The sequence below is a fragment of the Carcharodon carcharias genome, chromosome 31 (genome assembly GCF_017639515.1).
Source record: "Carcharodon carcharias isolate sCarCar2 chromosome 31, sCarCar2.pri, whole genome shotgun sequence".
NCBI classification, from domain to species: domain Eukaryota; kingdom Metazoa; phylum Chordata; class Chondrichthyes; order Lamniformes; family Lamnidae; genus Carcharodon; species Carcharodon carcharias.
The window spans coordinates 23,619,540-23,637,960 of NC_054497.1; the positions used below are offsets into that span (position 1 = coordinate 23,619,540).

The window sequence follows — 18,421 nt, forward strand, 5'->3', positions numbered from 1 at the left end:
GTGGGTAGGTGGAGCACTGGGTTCCATGATGTCTGTGTAATTTAATCTCTCCTGCCCTCCCATCTATCCCTGACCGTCTAGTCTGCTCCACCTGCCCCTCTCCTCTTTATTCAGCATCATAAAACCCATCACATTTCTACCTCTCTCCAGTTCCGAGGGAGTCATATTGGACTCAAAATGTTAACTCTTCACACACGCTGCCTAAAAATGACCCTTACATTTTTCCTGTTTTTACTTCAGATTTCCAGCACCCGCAATATTTTGCTTTTATTTTGGTGTTTAGTCCCGGGCACATTAACCTGGGCCTCTGGATTACTGGTCCAGTGATATTACCACTAAGTCACCAACTCTGCCTCCTTGGCCCAGCAGGTGAGGCATCGATCAGAGTTGCACCTGTGCCTGCCCCAAACCTCCCCACCCCCACCCCCAAAAAAACTCGGTCAGTCAAAATGCCCCCACCCCCACCCCACCACCCCTCACTCACGTGCGGCAGTACGAGATGTATTTCTTCAGCTTGCTGAGCTCGATCTCTCCCTCGACCGCGTGTGTCTGCGTCAGCGCGCTGAGGTGCACGTTCATGACGTGTTTGGCCAGAGTCTGCGGCAAAAAGACGAGGCATCAGTCTCGATAAGCCAGGAGGGAACTGAACGCCAAGACGGCATGGGGGTGTGGGGAGGGGGGAAAGAGATCAGCGAGGCACAATGTGCATGGGGGCCGTGGGCACCACAGGCATCTTCTACCCGGCCAGAGCAGGTCCTTTGTAAAAACGTTTTCTTTCATCGTGTGTGGGTGTCGCTGACAAGGTCAGCATCTGTTGCCCATCCCTAATTGCCCTTGAACCGACTGGCTTGCTGGAGCCATTCCAGAGGGCAGTTAGAGTCAACCACATTGTGGTGTGGCCTGGGGTGACATGTAGGCCAGACCAGGTAAGGACTGCAGATTTCCTTCCCTAAAGGGCATTAGTGAACCAGATGGGTTTTTACCAACATCAATGATAGTTTCATGGTCACCGTTACTGGCACCAGCTTTCAATTCCGGATTTTTATTAATTGAGTTTAAATTCCATCAGCTGCCGTGGTGGGATTTGAACCCATATCCCTGGAGCGTTAGACCAGTGACATTACCCACTACACCACCGTCTCTCCGCTCCCCACCTCCCCCCAGCTGGCAAGGAATATGCCTCAACCAATCAGCTCCCAGATGCACACCGACCCGCGAGGGAGTAGAGATGCTCCTGGGGTTCACAGTCAGGAGTGACTGTATTTAAGAAGTATTTGGATGAGCACTTGAAAAGCCAGAGCGTACAGGGCTACACGCCAAGTGCTGGAAAACTGGATTAGAATAAATCGATGCTTGATGGCCAACAGGACAGTTTTTGTGCTGTATAACTCTGACTGGATGGGCAGGTTGGGAGAGCAATTCCCCTCTGCAAAGGGGCATTAGCAGTGATTTGGTGGCAAATCAACAGTTTTCAACCTCATTTATCCCAATTTCAGTCCATAAGTGACAAATATATCCAACCTAACCCCCACACTTTGGGATTGGGGAACATGTCCGGCATCAGTACCCACTGGGAAATTGATGCTGCACAGCATACGGGATCCGATTTATAGGTGGTTGCAGCAATCTCTGATCCATCCTGGAATTACCCGGGTGAAGCCAAGAGCAATAAACCCACAGGATCCCGAGTGCCATGTGCCGAGAGGCAGACAGGATTGGGGCTGGGCAGCCGCTCATAGTCAAAGTGCCCACCAACACTTAATGATCCAGCCATGCCCTCAAAATTACAGGGACATGTGCTGCCCCCCCAGTCGACCAACCTCACCCAAAAAAAGCGAAAGGACAGCTAGGGAACTCCTTCCCCTGCACAAACCCCTCAGGCCCCACCCCCGCCCCTCACCATGTCTCTCTCTTCGTTGTGCTCATCCTTCACAATGAAGATCATGTCGAATCGCGACAAGATGGTCGGCATGAAGTCAATGTTTTCCTCTCCCTTTGTGTCGTCCCAACGCCCGAAGACAGAGTTTGCTGCAGCCAGGACCGAGCAGCGGGAATTCAGGGTGGTCGTGATCCCGGCCTGTGCCAGACAAACAAACGCAGGTCAATTCTCCCAGTCCCAGGTAGTCCAAACAACGCAACACAAGGGCAACCACCTCACCGGGGCTGACAGCAACCACGGCAACCCCTCTCGCCGCCACCAACAGCAACCCAGCAGCGTGCCCTCACCCCCGACCCCCCAGGACCAACAACAACCACCACGGCAACCCCCTTGTTGGGCCCTGCAGACAAGCTGAAGGAACCAAAATGACCAAACCAAGCCCATTGAAATCCACTCTCCTCAATTAGTAATAATCTCACCATGTTCCTCTCTCCATACCCACCGCCCGTTAATTCCTCCATCTCTCCCCACTCTTGTGAATAGAATTATAGAAAGGTTACAGCGTAGGAGGCCAGTCAGCCCATCAAGGCTGTGCTAGCTCCCAGCAAGAATAATGCAGCCCGCCTCTCCATCCTTTCCTTCCCCTTGGGATATTCTACACGTTCCCTACACTCTAGACACCGACGAACTCTTCCCAATCTCACCCGGAACCGAATACTCTTTTTGGCCTCTTCAGAACACGCACTCCAAGCCGCAAAACTCCCTCTAACTTTCTGCGGACGACGGCCTAATTCGTGCCTCAGCCCCGATTCCAGAGCACAAGACCCGGACGCGCCCCTCCCACTGCCCCCAGCCCGGTGCTGTCATCTCACCTTGGCGATGGAGATCGTCTGCTGCTCCATGGCTTCATGGATCGCCACCCTGTCATCCTCACGCATCTGAGACAACAGAGCAGACCAAAAGTCAGCAAAGCACTGGGCGAGAAATGGAACAAAGCCAGCCGGGTCCACGCGAACTAGGGGCCCCCTCGCGATGCGCGCCTCAGCCTGCTCGCCCTCATACCTTGTCAAACTCGTCGATGCAGACGACACCCCCGTCAGCCAGAACCATGGCTCCCCCCTCCATGATGAAATTCCGAGAGGATGGATCCCGCATGACAGAAGCGGTGAGCCCAGCTGCACTGCTCCCCTTCCCGGAGGTGTACACCTGCACACGCAAAAATAAAGAAAAATCTTCCCTCCATAATTCATTCGTCAAATGTGGGCCTCGCTGGCTAGGCCAGCATTTGCTGCCCAGCCCTAGTTGCCCCTTGAGAAGGTGGTGGTGAGCTGCCTTCTTGAAGCACTGCAGTCCCACGTGGTGTAGGTGCACCCACAGTGCTGTCAGGGAGGGAGTTCCAGCTGCACCCATCAACGGAGGAATTGCCACGGCAACCAGACGGTAGAATAGTGGTGATGTCACAGGACTAGTAATCCAGAGGCCCAGGCTAATGGTCTGGGGACAAGGGTTCAAATCCCACCATGGCAGCTGGTGGAATTTAAATTCAGTTGACAAAGTCTGGAATATAAAGCTTGTCTCAGCGATAGTGACCGTGAAACTATCACCGGTTGTCATAAAAACCCATCTGGTTCACTAATGTCCTTTAAGGGAAGGAAATCTGCCATCCTTACCCAGTCTGGCCTACACGTGAGTCCAGACCCGCAGCAACGTGGTTGACTCTTCACTGCCCTCTGAAATGGCTGAGAAACCACAACCACGTCCCATGAAGGAATAATTAAATAGATACCCCAGCCAATTACCACTCTTAGGACGCAGGCAAAGCCGCATTAATTGCCCACCCCGGTGACACATGTGACTGAGGCGTGTGGGACTGGAGTCACACGTAGGCCAGGCCTGGCAGGCTTTCTTCCAGAAGGACCAAGGGTTTCCATGACAACCCCAACAGGTTTCAAGCTCATTTTCTCTGATGCCAGCCCACGAATTAATAAACTTATTGAATCCAATTCCCCAAGAGCTCTGGATAGCAAGTCCATTAACGCCACCTCTGGGGCCAATATAAAGCTGAAGAGCCAAGGCCTGGAGTACTAGGCCTCGCTGTGGGTCTGAAGGAGGAATGAACCACCAGATTTGTCCATCGCCTTATTCAGGACAAAGTTAGCGTCTGCCACAGCACAGAATGGAGACTCTCATCTGTCAACCTGGCCATGGATGGAGTAGGTTCGTCAAAGGCTGGCAAGCGGGACAAACCATCTGTGGGTAACCAGGTGCTGAGCACACATGGGGTACAGTGCTTGCTGTATGGAGCACCCTACATGACACAGGGGGCACTGCCACTACAGGGAGTGAGAGAAGATTTGCATTTAACCAACACCCTTCACATCCCTGCGATGTTTATTTGCTTTTCACATGTAGCATTTTCGAAGGGCCCTCACTGTTCTAATGTGGAGGTTGTCCATACCTCAGCTCCAATGTCAGGGGACAGTACTAGCATTCAGCTTCAAGGGGTGAAAATTGTCCCAATTATTCAGCACCCCTCCCTACCGCCACCCCACTGAGTCCCCTCGCTTGCCCCAATGGGAGAGCGCATCCCCGCACCCCAATTGAGCCCCCTCGCTTACCCCGATGGGCGAACATCTCTCCACAAATTTCAGCAGCTGAGACTTGGCTGTCCCTGGGTCGCCGAGCATCAGCAGGTTAATGTCGCCTCTCCGTGTCAGTCCATCCGGCAGACTAGAGGAAGCAGGAGGAAAAATAAAGGCCAGTTAGACCACCCAGCAACATGTGCCAGCCTGGTTTCTATGTCACAAAACAGACACATGGACACTGGAGAAGGCGCAAAAAGAGATTTACAAGGACAATACCAAAACTGAGAAGGTTATATTTATCAAGAGATTGAACATGCTGGGGCGCTTTTCTCTGGAGGGAGAAGGCAAGGGGTAGGGACGGGTGAAGATGACCAGCGGGTCTTTAAAATGTTGGACAGAAGAATGTTTCTACTCGTGGCTAAAACTTGGGGCCATTAGTCACTAATGAATCTAATTGGGAATTCAGAAGAAATCTCTTTACCCTAAAGGCTGGCTAGCCTGTAGGAACCCGTTGCCACAGGAGTGGTTGAGGCCAATAGCGTATGAGAAGCTAGGTAAGAACATAAGAAATAGGAGTAGACCATTCAGCCCATCGAGCCTGCTCCACTATTCAGAATGATCATGGGCTTCAACTCCACAATCCCACCCTCTCCACATATCCCTAGATTTCCTAAGCCACCAAAAATCCATCTATCTCAGCCTTAAATACATTCAACTATGGAGCATCCACAACCTTCTGGGGTAGAGAATTCCAAAGATTCGCAACACTTTGGAGTGAAGAAATTTCTCCTCATCTCAGTCCTAAATGCCTTATCCTGCCCCCATGTTCTAGATTCTCCCAGAGAGGGGAAAATACATTTTTAATTGAATTAAACTGCCCAGTCATTGTGGTGGGATTTGAACTCTACGCTGCATCGCAGGCCTCTGGATCGCTAACCCAGGGACATAACCACTACACTATCTCACACACCCCGATCCTAAACATGTAGGGGAAAGGAACAGCAAGTTCAGCTGATGGGATTAGATGAAGCATGGCAGGAGGAAACACCAACGTGGACCAGTTGGGCCAAATGGCCCATTTCTGTGCTGTAGACTTAAGTAAATTGTGTCGGGTCCAGCAGGGCAGTCGAGCGCAACAGAAGGTTCCCACAATTAGCTACCATCCCAAGAGAAGACACAGGACCCGGGTCGGAACTAAGCACAAAGATATGCAGACACACAGGCCTTGCAGAACACAACAGTGTAGCGTTTGAATACCTAACAAAATTTGACACAGAGGCGCACAGAAAGCGAGAGAGAGGTTTACAGAGAGCGGTTTCAGGCCTAGAAAGCAGAAAGCCCAGCCGCCAACGATGGGAGCGATTAAGACCAGTGACGCGCAAGAGAATTTTAAATCAGTATGGGGTCAGGGGTCAAACCAGGTGCCACCTTCCTGAATGGGTTAACTCAGGAACCAGCCCTCCCCACCCCATCCCCCACACACTCACCGCTTCCTGGAGCCGCCAAACAACAAGCATCCAATAGCCTTCTTGATATCGGAGCTGCCATAGATGGAGGGAGCGATGCTCTTGGCGACAGTCTCGTAGATGTTGGGCATGGCAGCCAACTGGCGGAACTCCTCCTCCTCCTGTGGGGCCGTGGCTCCCGACAGGCCGTGACCTGAGGTCAAAGGTTCCGTTAGAAAAGGTTCCCGTCGCTCGTGGAGATGACTCCCGATCGGACGTTTCATGAACTCCGCCGCCAGAATTGATGAAACGATTAAACAACGCAAGCACCTCCTCCCCTCCCCCACCCCAGATGAGTTGCCGATTAGGTCAGACTACGCAGGTCTGATCCACAGAGAAAAGCAAGATCCCACACCAAAGCCCAGGATCCGTGCGGAGTGAGCCAACCCCTCCTGAAAAAGGGAAGGGGTCAGCCGCAGTGGTCTCTGTGGATACCAGGCAACACTCAAGGGCCAAATCAGACTTAAGAATTCCTGGGGCAATGCCAACCTGATCCATTCAAACAAAACGTGAAGAAATAGTCTTAGGCTGCTTTAGTAATGCAGCATGGGAACAAAGATGATAAACAGAAAGACTTGTATTTCAAGACCTCAATGCCCCAAGGCTGTTTTCAGCCAATCGAGTACTTTTTGAAGCGTTGTCACTGTTGGAATGCAGGAGACGCTGCAGCCAATTTGTGCACAGCAAGCTCCCACAAACAGTAAAGGTGATAAACGACCAGATAATCTGCCAGGATATTAGGGAAGACGTCCCTGCTCTTCTTCCAAATACTGGGGGTCAGTTCTCCCACATCCACCCCGAGGGGGCCCGCCAGAGCCTCGGATTAACATCTCAGCCGAAAGCCAGCACCTCCGACAGAGCAGCACTCCCTCAGTACTGCACTAAAGTGTTGGCCTAGATAATGTGGTCAAGTCTCTCTCTCTCTCGGGACTTGAACTCTTGACCTCCTGACTCAGAGGCGAGAGTGCCACCCACTGAAGCACGGGCAAGACACGATTGCACATGTAGACGGGGCTGGTGGTGCATTTTAATTGGGTTCCTGTATTTGCCTGTGATTTGGAGGGCCGAGTGTTAACACAGTCCAGTCAATGGTTCCACACAAGAGAGCTGACCGATAGCATGGACTCCGGTAGTTACAAAACGAGGGAGGCAACAAGGAGCCCGCAGGAGGAGAACGTACCTGTCCCCTCGGTGTCCACCTGGATTCCAACCACTCGGATGTAGGAGCCACGAATTCCCACCCCAACTCGGTCCCGGCCTTTGCTGCGGCCCATGCCCGCCTTCTTGATGGAGTAGATGCCCATGATGGTGACGCGGTTGCCGGGGACGACCTTGTCACACAGGTACCTGCGGAAGAGAGACAGCAGACCCCCACCATGAGACAGAAGATGGAGCTCAATCACCAGCAGGAGGCGAGAGCGAGCTTGAGGGTCAGTTCCACACCCACCCCTCCATACAAGCCCAGATCACTAACACTGGCAATCTGTTCCAACATGGAGGGCACTACAGTCCAGGGAAGGCCCAACAGCCAAAACCACGCCCCCTCCCTTCCACCACCTTAAATGACCAAGCCCAGCAATAACAGTGAGGGGTTAAAAAAAATACATTCACAGGAGGTGGACATCACTGGGAAGGCCGACATTCACCACCCATCAAAGTTGGTGAGTCCAACACCTCAACAACTGACTGAAAGCGTATTAAAATCCTGGAATTCCCTCCCTAACTGCACTGTGGATGTACCTACACCACATGGACTGCAGCAGGTCAAGAAGGCAGCTCACCACCACCTCCTCAAGGGCAACTAGGGAGGGGCAATAAATGCTGGCCCAGCCAGCCAAGCCCCTATCCTGTGAATGAACAATAAAAGAAGATATGAGTCAGCCACATCGCTGTGGGACTGGAGTCACATGTAGGCCAGACCAGGTAAGGATGGCAGATTTCCTTCCCTAAAGGACATTAGATAGGTTTTTACAAGCTGGTAGTTTCATGGTCACAATTACTGATATTGGCTTTTGATTTACTTAACCGATTTGAAAATCTCCATGGAGAGATGTGAATTCTTCACCCCAAATCATTAGTCCAAGGGCCTCTATTGCTCCTGTTCCTGTTAACTAAGCAACAGAGCTCCAACCCCCTTGCAGCTCAACCCCCACACGGGGCAGTTACCGACCTCCATCCCACCCTCCCACCTAGTCATCGACAGTAACCAGTCGATCACTCACTCACCAGCCACCGGGCTCAGGGAAGGAGGTGTTGCCAACTCCCCCACCAGGGAAGGACAGTCTGTTAAATACCAGTGATCGAGGCCATGTACACACACACCCCCCCCCCCCCTCCCCCCACCAAGTGTGCACCGCACCCCCATACCTGTCACAGTAAAGCTGCATGTGCCGGGGCAGCTCTCCATGTGGCACGGCATCCGGAGACTCCTGGAGTTTCAGGGTTTGGAAATCCACGCACTTGCACTTGTCCGGGATGATGAAATACGGGTCTATGGGGCACTTGGGACGACCTGCCTGCTCCCTGTAACAGACAAAGCTTCCGTTACCTACCATTTCCCCACTCAGCGCACAGGGCAGCTCCACTCCCAGGCCGCGGGCTCAAAGACAACTTTGCAATTGATCCAATACTGCCCTCTCTCCCCCCCTCCCCCACCCCACCCACCGTCCCCACTCACTCATTCTCCCCCAAACCTTGGCTCCAGACCAAGGGGGCTAATGGCAACCCTCCACCAACACTGCACTGAGCTGGGGAGGGGAGCAGAACATGTCATTTGGGTGCCCAATCGGGCCTCTGCCATTCTGGGCTCCTCAAACCCAGGTTAAAAAAGAGGAAGTTTTGCATTTTGATATCTCCTTTCACAACCTCAGGGCTCACCGGGCACTTCAGAGCTCATGGAATGTTTTTAGTCGCCGCTGCAGGAAATGCAGCAATTTGTGCACAGCAAGCTCCTACAAAGTGAACAGGAGCCATCGACCACTCACTTGCAGAATCCAGAAGCCCACGAGTGGCTCGTGTGATGTCACCCTCTCTGCCGGAGGCAATAATCACACTGGATACTGTTAGTAGAGAGGAAGGCAAGAAGCACACGGTCCGTGAAGGCACAACAATGCAGTGAGCACTCCGCACAGCACGTTATTTAAATCCAGATGGAACAGTAGCAAAAAAAACTCCATTTCTGCTTCAACCTAACCCTTTAATATAAAAATAACAGGGCAGACCACCCTGAGCCTCCTAAATCACCATAGCAACATCTGAGCCATCACTAAGGGGGCCTATTCAAGATATTGTAGGAATATAACTTCAACTCAATACATGACAAGATAAAGGAACAGACAGCACAACTCAGGAACCAAACAGGTAGGATATTTTAGTGATGGTTATTGTTTCCCTCCGGACCTTGTTTTCTGCTGCACTCTGTTAGGAAATAGAGACAGTTTAAGTAAGTTAAATTGGTATTTGTGAGTGTTAGGAATGAGTTTTAGCTTTAAAGTTTAAGTTGTATTTCTGTATGAGAGTGTTAAGAAAGGTCAAATGGAATTTTAGTTTCACTTTAAAAAGGTGCTTGCATTTCTAATGAGGAGTTTTATGGCTCCACAAAGAGAAGGTAACCATACATGGGTAGAAGGTTTGAATTGTTGTCTAGCAACAGGGGCCCAGAGAGGCAGGTCTCACAGACACACACACATAGAAGAAGAAAAACAGCAGTTATTTTGGAAGTTGTTTGAACGCAGTTAGTTCTGAAAGTTGCTGCCAGGAGAGACTGGAGCAAAGGGAACAGATAGCCAGTACCAAGCTAAAGAGAAACCCCAAAAATCCTGGGGGAGTGGAAGAGGGGAAAGTCCAATGAAGACCTTCTAGTCAAAGGAAGGACTGGAACCTGGGAAAAGGCCTGTTAAGTGAAGTTAAGAGCCTGGGGCTTAGATTTAAAGAGACAAAAGCTGAAGAAAGCAGATTTAAAGCGAGAACAGTTTGCAAGGGCAAGAAAGTCCATAGAGATGGCTGAAGGTCTGTAACTCTTTGCCATGGGCACGTGAAGCAATGGTACTGTTGACAGCTGAGTCAGAGAGAGAGAGTGTGTGTGTGGAAGACAGCTTGAATGCGTGTGGTGACCCAGGGAAGAGGAACATCAGAAGGAGAGTTTGAAACCCTGGAGGTGAACCCTTGCGGAAGGCGTCTGAGAGAAAACTTCAGTTTGGGAGAAGATTCCAAGGCGAGGTCTTGGAGAGTCGAGATTGGAATCCCTCGTGCGAAGGACAGAATTCAGTAAGATTGGTTGGCTCAAAGTGTGGTGTGTGTGGGAGGTGGGGTGTGTGTGTGTGTGTGTGTGTGTGTGTGTGTGTGTGTGTGTGTGTGTGGGGGGGGGGGGGGGGGGGGGGGGGGGGGGAGAGAGAGAGAGAGAGAGAGAGAGAGAGAGAGAGAGAGTGAGGAGAGATCCATAGCATCTGTTTGAGATGGCATCTTTCACTTGATTTCAGTGTGTGGTTTGTCTGACCGCAGGGTGCCATAGATTTACATGGACTGTGTACATCAGAGTATAAGATAGCTTTTGTGCAGCACACACACACACACACACACTTACGTGTTGCACTTGCGCGGCAGGGTGTATCCTTCCAGCCCAGGGCGGACAGCAATGTTGCTCATGACATTGCGGCAGCCACGACACTCGATGGCGATTCTGGTGGCTTTGGCACGCACGGTGCTGGCAGAGATCACGATGCCCGGAATCTTCACCAACCGAGACATCTGGTCTGACTGATGGAGAAGGAAAATAGAATTAAATCGTGTCTGCAATGCCCGGCAAAACTTAAACCTCATTTTTATAAAAAAAACAATTTGTAAAACTCGAGGCAGTGATCTGCCGGGATGGGTAACAGCATTATTTCAAAACACAGCTCAACACAAACATGTTGAAAGAACTTCCGGCGAGTTCCAATTCAGACCTGTTGCTCCTTAAAGCTGAAATCGCTGATGATTCCATTTCAATAACAAGCTTTTGTGGTCCCATTCTCACAGAGTTTAAATTCGTTGGAGGTCTGGGGGGGTGGGGACTCACCTCCCGGTCCATATCTTGTCACACTGGCACCTCAAACCTTCACCTTGTAAGTCATGCTCTTTCCAAGCTTGAGGTTTTGCCTTGGAGACTCAGAAGCGCTACACTAGCTTTCCCATCTTTATTCTGTACTAAACCCAGCAACAGCGTATCGAAATCCTTAGAATGCCGGAAGGGAGGGGCATGTATTGCCTCAAGTTTAGTAGGTTAAAGGGTGATTCAATATTGTGTCGTCTAAAATATTAAAAGGATTCAGTTAGCAGATAGAAGCCTGCTGGGAGGGTGGTGATCTTGAAATTAGGGCTAGGCCGTTCAGGAGTGAAATCAAGACACAGTTTTTAAGGGCAGTGAAAATCTGGATGCTTCCTCCCCCACCCACCCACCCAAAACAAAGACTGAAGGTGCCAGGGGTCAAATAGAGTGTGGAAGATTGAGAATGAGAATATTTTTTATTGGATAATGGCTTCAAAGGGTATGAAGCAACGGCAGGCAGCTGGAGTTGAGGTGAAGATCGCCTGTAATCTAATTGAATGTTGGGACTGGCTCGAGGGGCTGAATGGTCTCCTCCTCTGCCCTAAGAACCCTAGGAGTTGGAGCTCACTAAGTGTGAGTGTAGCACAACCAGAGGTCATGGTGACTGTGGGCTGCTCCAATGTTTCTGCTAGTGAGGGCTGGTGGCAGCAACCACAGGCGAGTACTATTATACCATCTCCTTGTGCCAGCATCAAACCCCTTCCAGCCAATGTGTTTGTGCCTAAGCGATGGTTGCTGTAACTCACAATAGTAAGCACTTAGGTGAAAAATATTTAAGCTTGTATAGCAGCCTTTGCACTGCATCCTGTTGAATATTTCAGGCCACAGTTAATAGGCTCTTGCTTATATTATCCCAATCTTTAAGTTAAGTTTATCTAATTTCACAAAAGATACTTGTTATCAAAGTATTTTATATTCAAACAAATGCATCCCATGGCTGTAACGTAACACTGCACCCGAGAGTGCATGGAAACTTGGTATTGTTTGAAAAAGCAACTGCATTTAGATCATTGACACAGAGGTCCCTGTTTATTTTAATTAGTTTCACCTTTTGGTCAAAGGAATATTTTAATATCACCAATTCAGATACACATTGGGCTGTTGGTCTTAAAATCTTGGGCCATGCTCATCTTCGATCCCACAGGATAGCCAGAATCTTGGGAGGTTCTGCATTTCATTGATCGATTTATGTTTTTATATTTAAATATCGGTGGCATACTGGTAATGTCACTGGACAAGTAATTCAGAGGCACAAGCTGATGCTGTGGGGACAGAGGTTCAAATCCTACCACAGTAACTGGTGGAATTTAAATTCAAATAATAAATCTGGGATTGACTGATCAGGTGGCCAGAGCAGTGGCAAATGGAATTCAACCTGAAAAAGTCTAAGATAAGGCAAGGGATTACACTATGAAGGGTAGGGCCCTGGAAAGTACTGAAGATCAGAGGGACCTCGGTGTGCATATCCGCAGATCCCTGAAGGTAGCAGGGCAGGTAGATAAGGTGGTTAAGAAGGCATATGGGATACTTGCCTTTATTAGCCGAGGCGTAGAATATAAGAGCAGGGAGGTTATGCTGGAACTGTATAAAATGCTGGTTAGGCTACAACTGGAGTACTGCGTACAGTTCTGGTCACCACATTATAGGAAGGATGTGATTGACTGGAGGGTGCAGAGGAGATTTACCAGGATGCTGCCTGGGCTGGAGGGTCTGAGCTATGAGGAAAGATTGGATGAGCTGGGGTTGTTTTCCCTGGAGTAGCGAAGGTTGAGACGGGACCTGATAGAGGTGCACAAGATTGAGGGGCATAGATAGGGTGGATAGGAAGGCACTTTTACCATTAGTAGAGGGGTCAATAATCAGAGGGCATAGATTTAAGGTAAGAGATAGAAGGCTAAGAGGGGAGTTGAGGAGAAATGTTTTCACCCAGAGGGTAGCAGGAGTTTGGAACTCTGCCTGAGAGGGTAGTTGAGTCAAAACTCTAACATTTAAGAAGCATTTAGATATTCACTTGCGTTGCCATAGTCTCCAGGGCTATGGGCCAAGCGCTGGAAAATGGGATTCATGTCGTCAGATCTTTGTTGACCGGCGCAGGCACGATGGGCCGAATGGCTGTAAACGTCTATGAGAGCTAGTCTCAGTAATGGTGACCATGAAACTATCGCCAATTGTCATGGAAAAAGCCCACCTGGTACCTTCAGGGAAGGAAATCTGCCGTCCTTAACCAGTCTGGCCTACATGTGACTCCAGACCAAAAGCAGTGTGGTTGACTCTGAAATGGCCTGGTAAGCCACTTAGTTCAAGGGCATTTAGGGATGGACAATAAATGCCGGCCTTGCTAGCAACACCCACATCCCACGAATGAATAACTTTTAAAAACATTCTCTCGGCATCTGTCAAGCCCCCCTAGAATCTTATGTTTCAATAAGGTAATTCTTCTAAACTTCAGTGAGTATAGGCCTAACCTGCTCAACCTTTCCTCATAAGACAAACCCCTTCATCCCAAGAATTGCGCAGTGTACCTTTGAAATGCTTCTCAGGCAAATACGTCTCTCCTTAAGCAAGGAGACCAAAACCACACACAGTGCTCTAGGTATTGGTTTCACCAGTGCCTTGTACAGTTGAAACAAGATTCCCCTACTTTTATACTCCATTCCCCTTGAAATAAAGGCCAACATTCCATTTGCCTTCTTAACTACTTGCTGTAGCTGCATACCAACTTTTTGAGATTCACGAACAAGGACACCCAGATCCCTCTGTAGACCAGCATTCTGCAGTCCCTTTTCATTTAAATAATATTCTGCTTTTCTATTCTCCCTGCCAAAGTGGGCCTCACATTTTCCCACATTGCAGGCCATTTGCCGCTCACTTAACCCACCGAAAACCCTTTGTAGGCTTTTTGCATCCTCCTCACAACTTGCTTTCCTAACTACCTTCCCATCGTTAATGAGTTTGGGGAGGGGGGAGGGTACCTGCTAACCTACCCCCAACCGATGTTCCCCCGACTCCCGCAAGCATCAACACCACCCCCTTTACCTTCAAGCTGCGGATATTGGCACAGTTGGCATCTGAGCGCAGCATGACCTGGATCTCCTGGAGGGTCTCCTCACCGGCCGGCCGGGGGCGAGTCACTTCGTCCGCAACCTCTCGCGCTGCCTCCTCCAGCTGCAGGGAAACAGGAAGAAGAGAGATGACGATATAACTCCAACTGCACTAAGGCACACAGTACCAATGCCGCATGCACCCCTATCTGCTGGGACCAGGGTGACGTCGCTAATTAACCAATTCAGCATATCCAAGAGCGCCGGTCCCTGCACTCGCTACCCTCCCAGAGAATTTTTAAATACTGCCTTTTCACTAGAACAGGAGCAAAGATAAGGGAGTAAAAGCTATGAGGAAAGACCGGAAAAACTGAGATTCTTCTCCCGAAGGCAGAGAAAGTTAAGGGGAGATAGAATAGAGGTGTTCAAAATTATGAAGGGTTTTGAAAGAGGGAATTAGGAGAAACTGTCTCTAGTGGCAGAATGGTTGGTAACCAAGGCAACATGAGGAAACTTTTTAAAAAAACACAATGAGCTACAATCTGAAACGTGCTGCCTGAAAGGGCACTGGAAGCTGCTTCATTAATAGCTTTCAAAAGGAAATTGGATAAATAATCAAAGCAGGAGCACTTAACTTAGCCCTGGAGGAGGAGCAGGGGAGTGGGACTAATTGGATAGTTCTTCCAAAGATCCAGCACAGGTACAATGGGCCGAATGGCCTCCTTCTGTGCTGTATGTTTCTGGGTGCAGCATCAATGCTATCAAACTGAGGAGCAACATGTTGTAACAAGGAGACAGCAGGTGACCCCTGAAGAATTTTACTGGGGTCCAGCCCCATGGAAACCAATAACCCACCCTTGCCCCACACACCTCCTCCCAAACCATCTCAACAAACTTCTCATTCTCCACAAGTGGCCCTAGAAAGCACTGGACTATTCAACTGTCTTGGGCATTGTAACTTTGGTTTCATCCGACTTTCATTAACTTCACAGGAAGGGGTTAATCCCCCGTGGCATCGAGAACCCCAGGGTACTTCGCCCATCAGTGCCACTGAGACAAACTGCTCCTTTCCAGCCAGTGTTCCTGCCAAGCAGGACTGATCCACACGTTTCGCTTCCCATGCTTTCTGCACTCGGGAAGCTGCGCTGGGTCCTTACCAGAGGCAGGTGCTCAGAGGGCTGCTTGAGGAGGTAGTCAGCCAAATCCTCATCGAAGCTGCTCAGATCCTCCAGCGACACCTCAATCCAGTATTCACCCAAATTGTAATGACGTTTGAGCTCATCCCTGGGCATCAGAGAAAACAAAAGGGAATTAAATCCCAGACCCCAGAGTCAGCCCAGGCAATGGCAGGTGGGAAAGAGCAAACAGACTGCATTTCCCTAGCACCTTTCACAACCTCAATCACCCCAAAGTGCTTTTCTGCCAATGAAGCACTATTCAAAGTGCAGTCATTGTGAATACCCAACTCTACCTCACGACCATCACTCTCAAACCCCTCACCCAATATCCCCCTTCGTCGACCCCTATTCGCCATAACCCCTCAGCAACCCCCGCCCCCCCAAGTCCCCCCTCACCACCACACCCCCCCCCCTCACCACCACACCCCCCACCACCCCCCCTCACCACCACACACCACCCCAGTCCCCCCTCACCACCACACACCAGCCCAGTCCCCCCTCACCACCACACACCACCCCCAGTCCCCCCTCACCACCACCCCCACCCCCAGTCCCCCCTCACCACCACACCACCGCCCCCACCCCCAGTCCCCCCTCACCACCACACCACCGCCCCCACCCCCAGTCCCCCCTCACCACCACACCACCGCCCCCACCCCCAGTCCCCCCTCACCACCACACCACCGCCCCCACCCCCCCTCACCACCACCCCCACCCCCCCACTCACCATCACACCACCACCCCCCCACTCACCATCACACCACCACCCCCACCCCCAGTCCCCCCTCACCACCACACCACCACCCCCACCCCCCCTCACCACCACACCACCACCCACTCACCACCACACCACCACCCCCTCACCACCACACCACCACCCCCTCACCACCACCCCCAGCCCCCCTCACCACCCCCACCCCCCCTCACCACCCCCCACCCCCCCCTCCACCACCACACCACCACCCACTCACCACCACACCACCACCCCCTCACCACCACACCACCACCCCCACCCCCCCACTCACCATCACACCACCACCCCCCCACTCACCATCACACCACCACCCCCCCCCACTCACCATCACACCACCACCCCCACCCCCAGTCCCCCCTTCACCACCACGCCCCAGTCCCGGTCCCCGATCACCCCTTCTCTCCGCCGGACGGACCTGTATTTGAAGGTGAAGCCGGTGCGGTCGCTCCCCACCCGGTATTGCTTGAGGAAATCCCGCAGCCGCTTCTGGATGTGAGAGTGGCGGAGCTGCCCGGAGTCTCCCGGGGGCTCGGGCCCGAAACTGTCGCTGAAAAACACCCCGGGGTCATCGAAACCCGACATGGCCGAGAGAGAGCGAGGGAGGAGCGGGTAAGAGGGGGAAGGCGGCCCGGACTCGGAAGGAGTCTCTCTCTTGCCTTTTTTCTTTTTCTTTCTTTCCCTCCCTCTCTCTCACTTTCTTTCTTCTCCCTCGCGGGCTCCGGAGGCTTTGGCGCCAGAATCCGGCCTGGCCCCGCCCACTCCCACCCTATTGGCTGACTGGCCGCGCAGCCCGCATCCCATTGGCCACTCTCACCCTTCGGCCCCGCCCCCTGGTGAATGTCTGGCGGGAAATCTCTGGGCCAGGCGGAAGTAAAGGTTTGGGGCAGGCACTCGGCCCTTTGTGTCTGTGCTGTCCCTTTGGTAAAAACCATTCTGCTCATACCAACCCGCCAAAACTTTGCAGATCTTTCCTCCCATTTTTCAACCAGTAATTCAGCCTCCCCCCCCACATTAGAAATGTGGAAACTCATGTATTAACTGTAATTATCTCAGTCTATAACATGAGATTTCAGCTTTCTGCCCAGAAGGGAAAAACAGTAAAAACTGGGAAATAAGAATACTGGTCTGAACTCTTGTTTCCTTCTGTCTGTCTCTCCTGCCCATAAGACTGGCTCCACTTTCTCTCCTTCGAGGAGAGTTAACCTTCAAGTTTAGAAACTGCACCCCCTCCATTCAAACATTTTCCAATAACCCGCATGCACTGAAGTATTTGAATTTCACAATTGTTGTAAATGCTTTTTTAAAATTCATTCATGGGATGTGGGTGCTTTTAGATAGGCCAGCATTTATTGCCCATCCCTACTTGCCCTTCAGAAGTTGTGGTGAGCTACGCTCTTGAACATCCACAGAGCTGTTAGAGAAGGGATTATGATCATGTGTGTGAATTGTGTAGAAATAGATAAATAAGTATTCATGCATTTAAGCAATTCTCTTTTGAAGGTTCCTATTGAATCTGCTTCCAATGTCCTTTCAGGGAGACAGAGCATTCCAGATCACAACAAATCACTGCATTTAAAAAATACTTTCTTCTCATCTCCCCTCTGGTTCTTTTGGCAATTCTGGTAATTCTCTGTCTTCCACTTATTCACTGCCCGGTCACTGGAAAGATTTTCTCCTTGTCAATTCTATTAAATCCGCTCAAAATTTTGAACACCTCTCTTAAATCACCTACCTGAATAAATTCCCTACCTCGATAAAACAGTGCCAGCCTCTCCGGTCTTGAAATAACTTAAGTCCCTCATCCCTGGAACCATTCGAGTAAATCTCCTCTGCAAGGCCTTAACATATTTCCCAAGTCATGGTGCTCAGAATTGGACATAATATTCCAGCTGAGGACTTGGCAAATATTTTCCTGGATTTTTTTTTATTTTTTGGGCGGAATTGTTTGCTCCCGTTGGCAGCCAGCATGTTTGATTGAGCGAGCAGATAAAATGCGAGAAGGCCAAAAATCAGTTTCAAAACATCGTAAGTACATGCAGTGTGTACCATCTACAAGATGCACTGCAGAAACTCACCAAAGCCCCTTTGATAGCACCTTCCAAACGCACAACCATTACCATCTAGACGGACAAGGGCGGTAGATAGATGGGGACACCACCACCTGGAGGTTCCCTCCAAGCCACTCACCATCCTGACTTGAAAATATATTGCTGTTTTTTCACTGTCGCTGGGTCAAAATCCTGGAACTCCCTTCCTAACAGCACTGTAGGTGTACCTACACCACAGAGACTGCAGCGGTTCCAGAAGGCAGCTCACCACCACCTTCTCAAGGACAATTAGGGATGGGCAATAAATGCTCGCCTAGCCAGCGAAGCCCACATCCCATAAATGAA

At 50.6% G+C, this 18,421-nt stretch overlaps 1 protein-coding gene across 1 annotated transcript in view; it reads right to left on the minus strand.

Moving 5' to 3' along the window:
- Positions 1-16,762, minus strand: part of mcm5 (minichromosome maintenance complex component 5) — a 38,200-nt gene extending 21,438 nt beyond the window's left edge. The window contains exons 1-12 of the mRNA XM_041177500.1: positions 16,444-16,762; positions 15,254-15,380; positions 14,092-14,220; positions 10,552-10,724; positions 8,337-8,492; positions 7,150-7,316; positions 5,952-6,123; positions 4,498-4,609; positions 2,942-3,085; positions 2,752-2,817; positions 1,901-2,077; positions 485-597 (exon numbers count right to left, since the gene is read on the minus strand). Of these exons, the coding sequence (XP_041033434.1) occupies positions 485-597; positions 1,901-2,077; positions 2,752-2,817; positions 2,942-3,085; positions 4,498-4,609; positions 5,952-6,123; positions 7,150-7,316; positions 8,337-8,492; positions 10,552-10,724; positions 14,092-14,220; positions 15,254-15,380; positions 16,444-16,610 (1,703 nt within the window). The 5' untranslated portion in view covers positions 16,611-16,762. The remainder of the gene's footprint in view (positions 1-484; positions 598-1,900; positions 2,078-2,751; positions 2,818-2,941; positions 3,086-4,497; positions 4,610-5,951; positions 6,124-7,149; positions 7,317-8,336; positions 8,493-10,551; positions 10,725-14,091; positions 14,221-15,253; positions 15,381-16,443) is intronic.
- Positions 16,763-18,421: the final 1,659 nt, after the last annotated feature.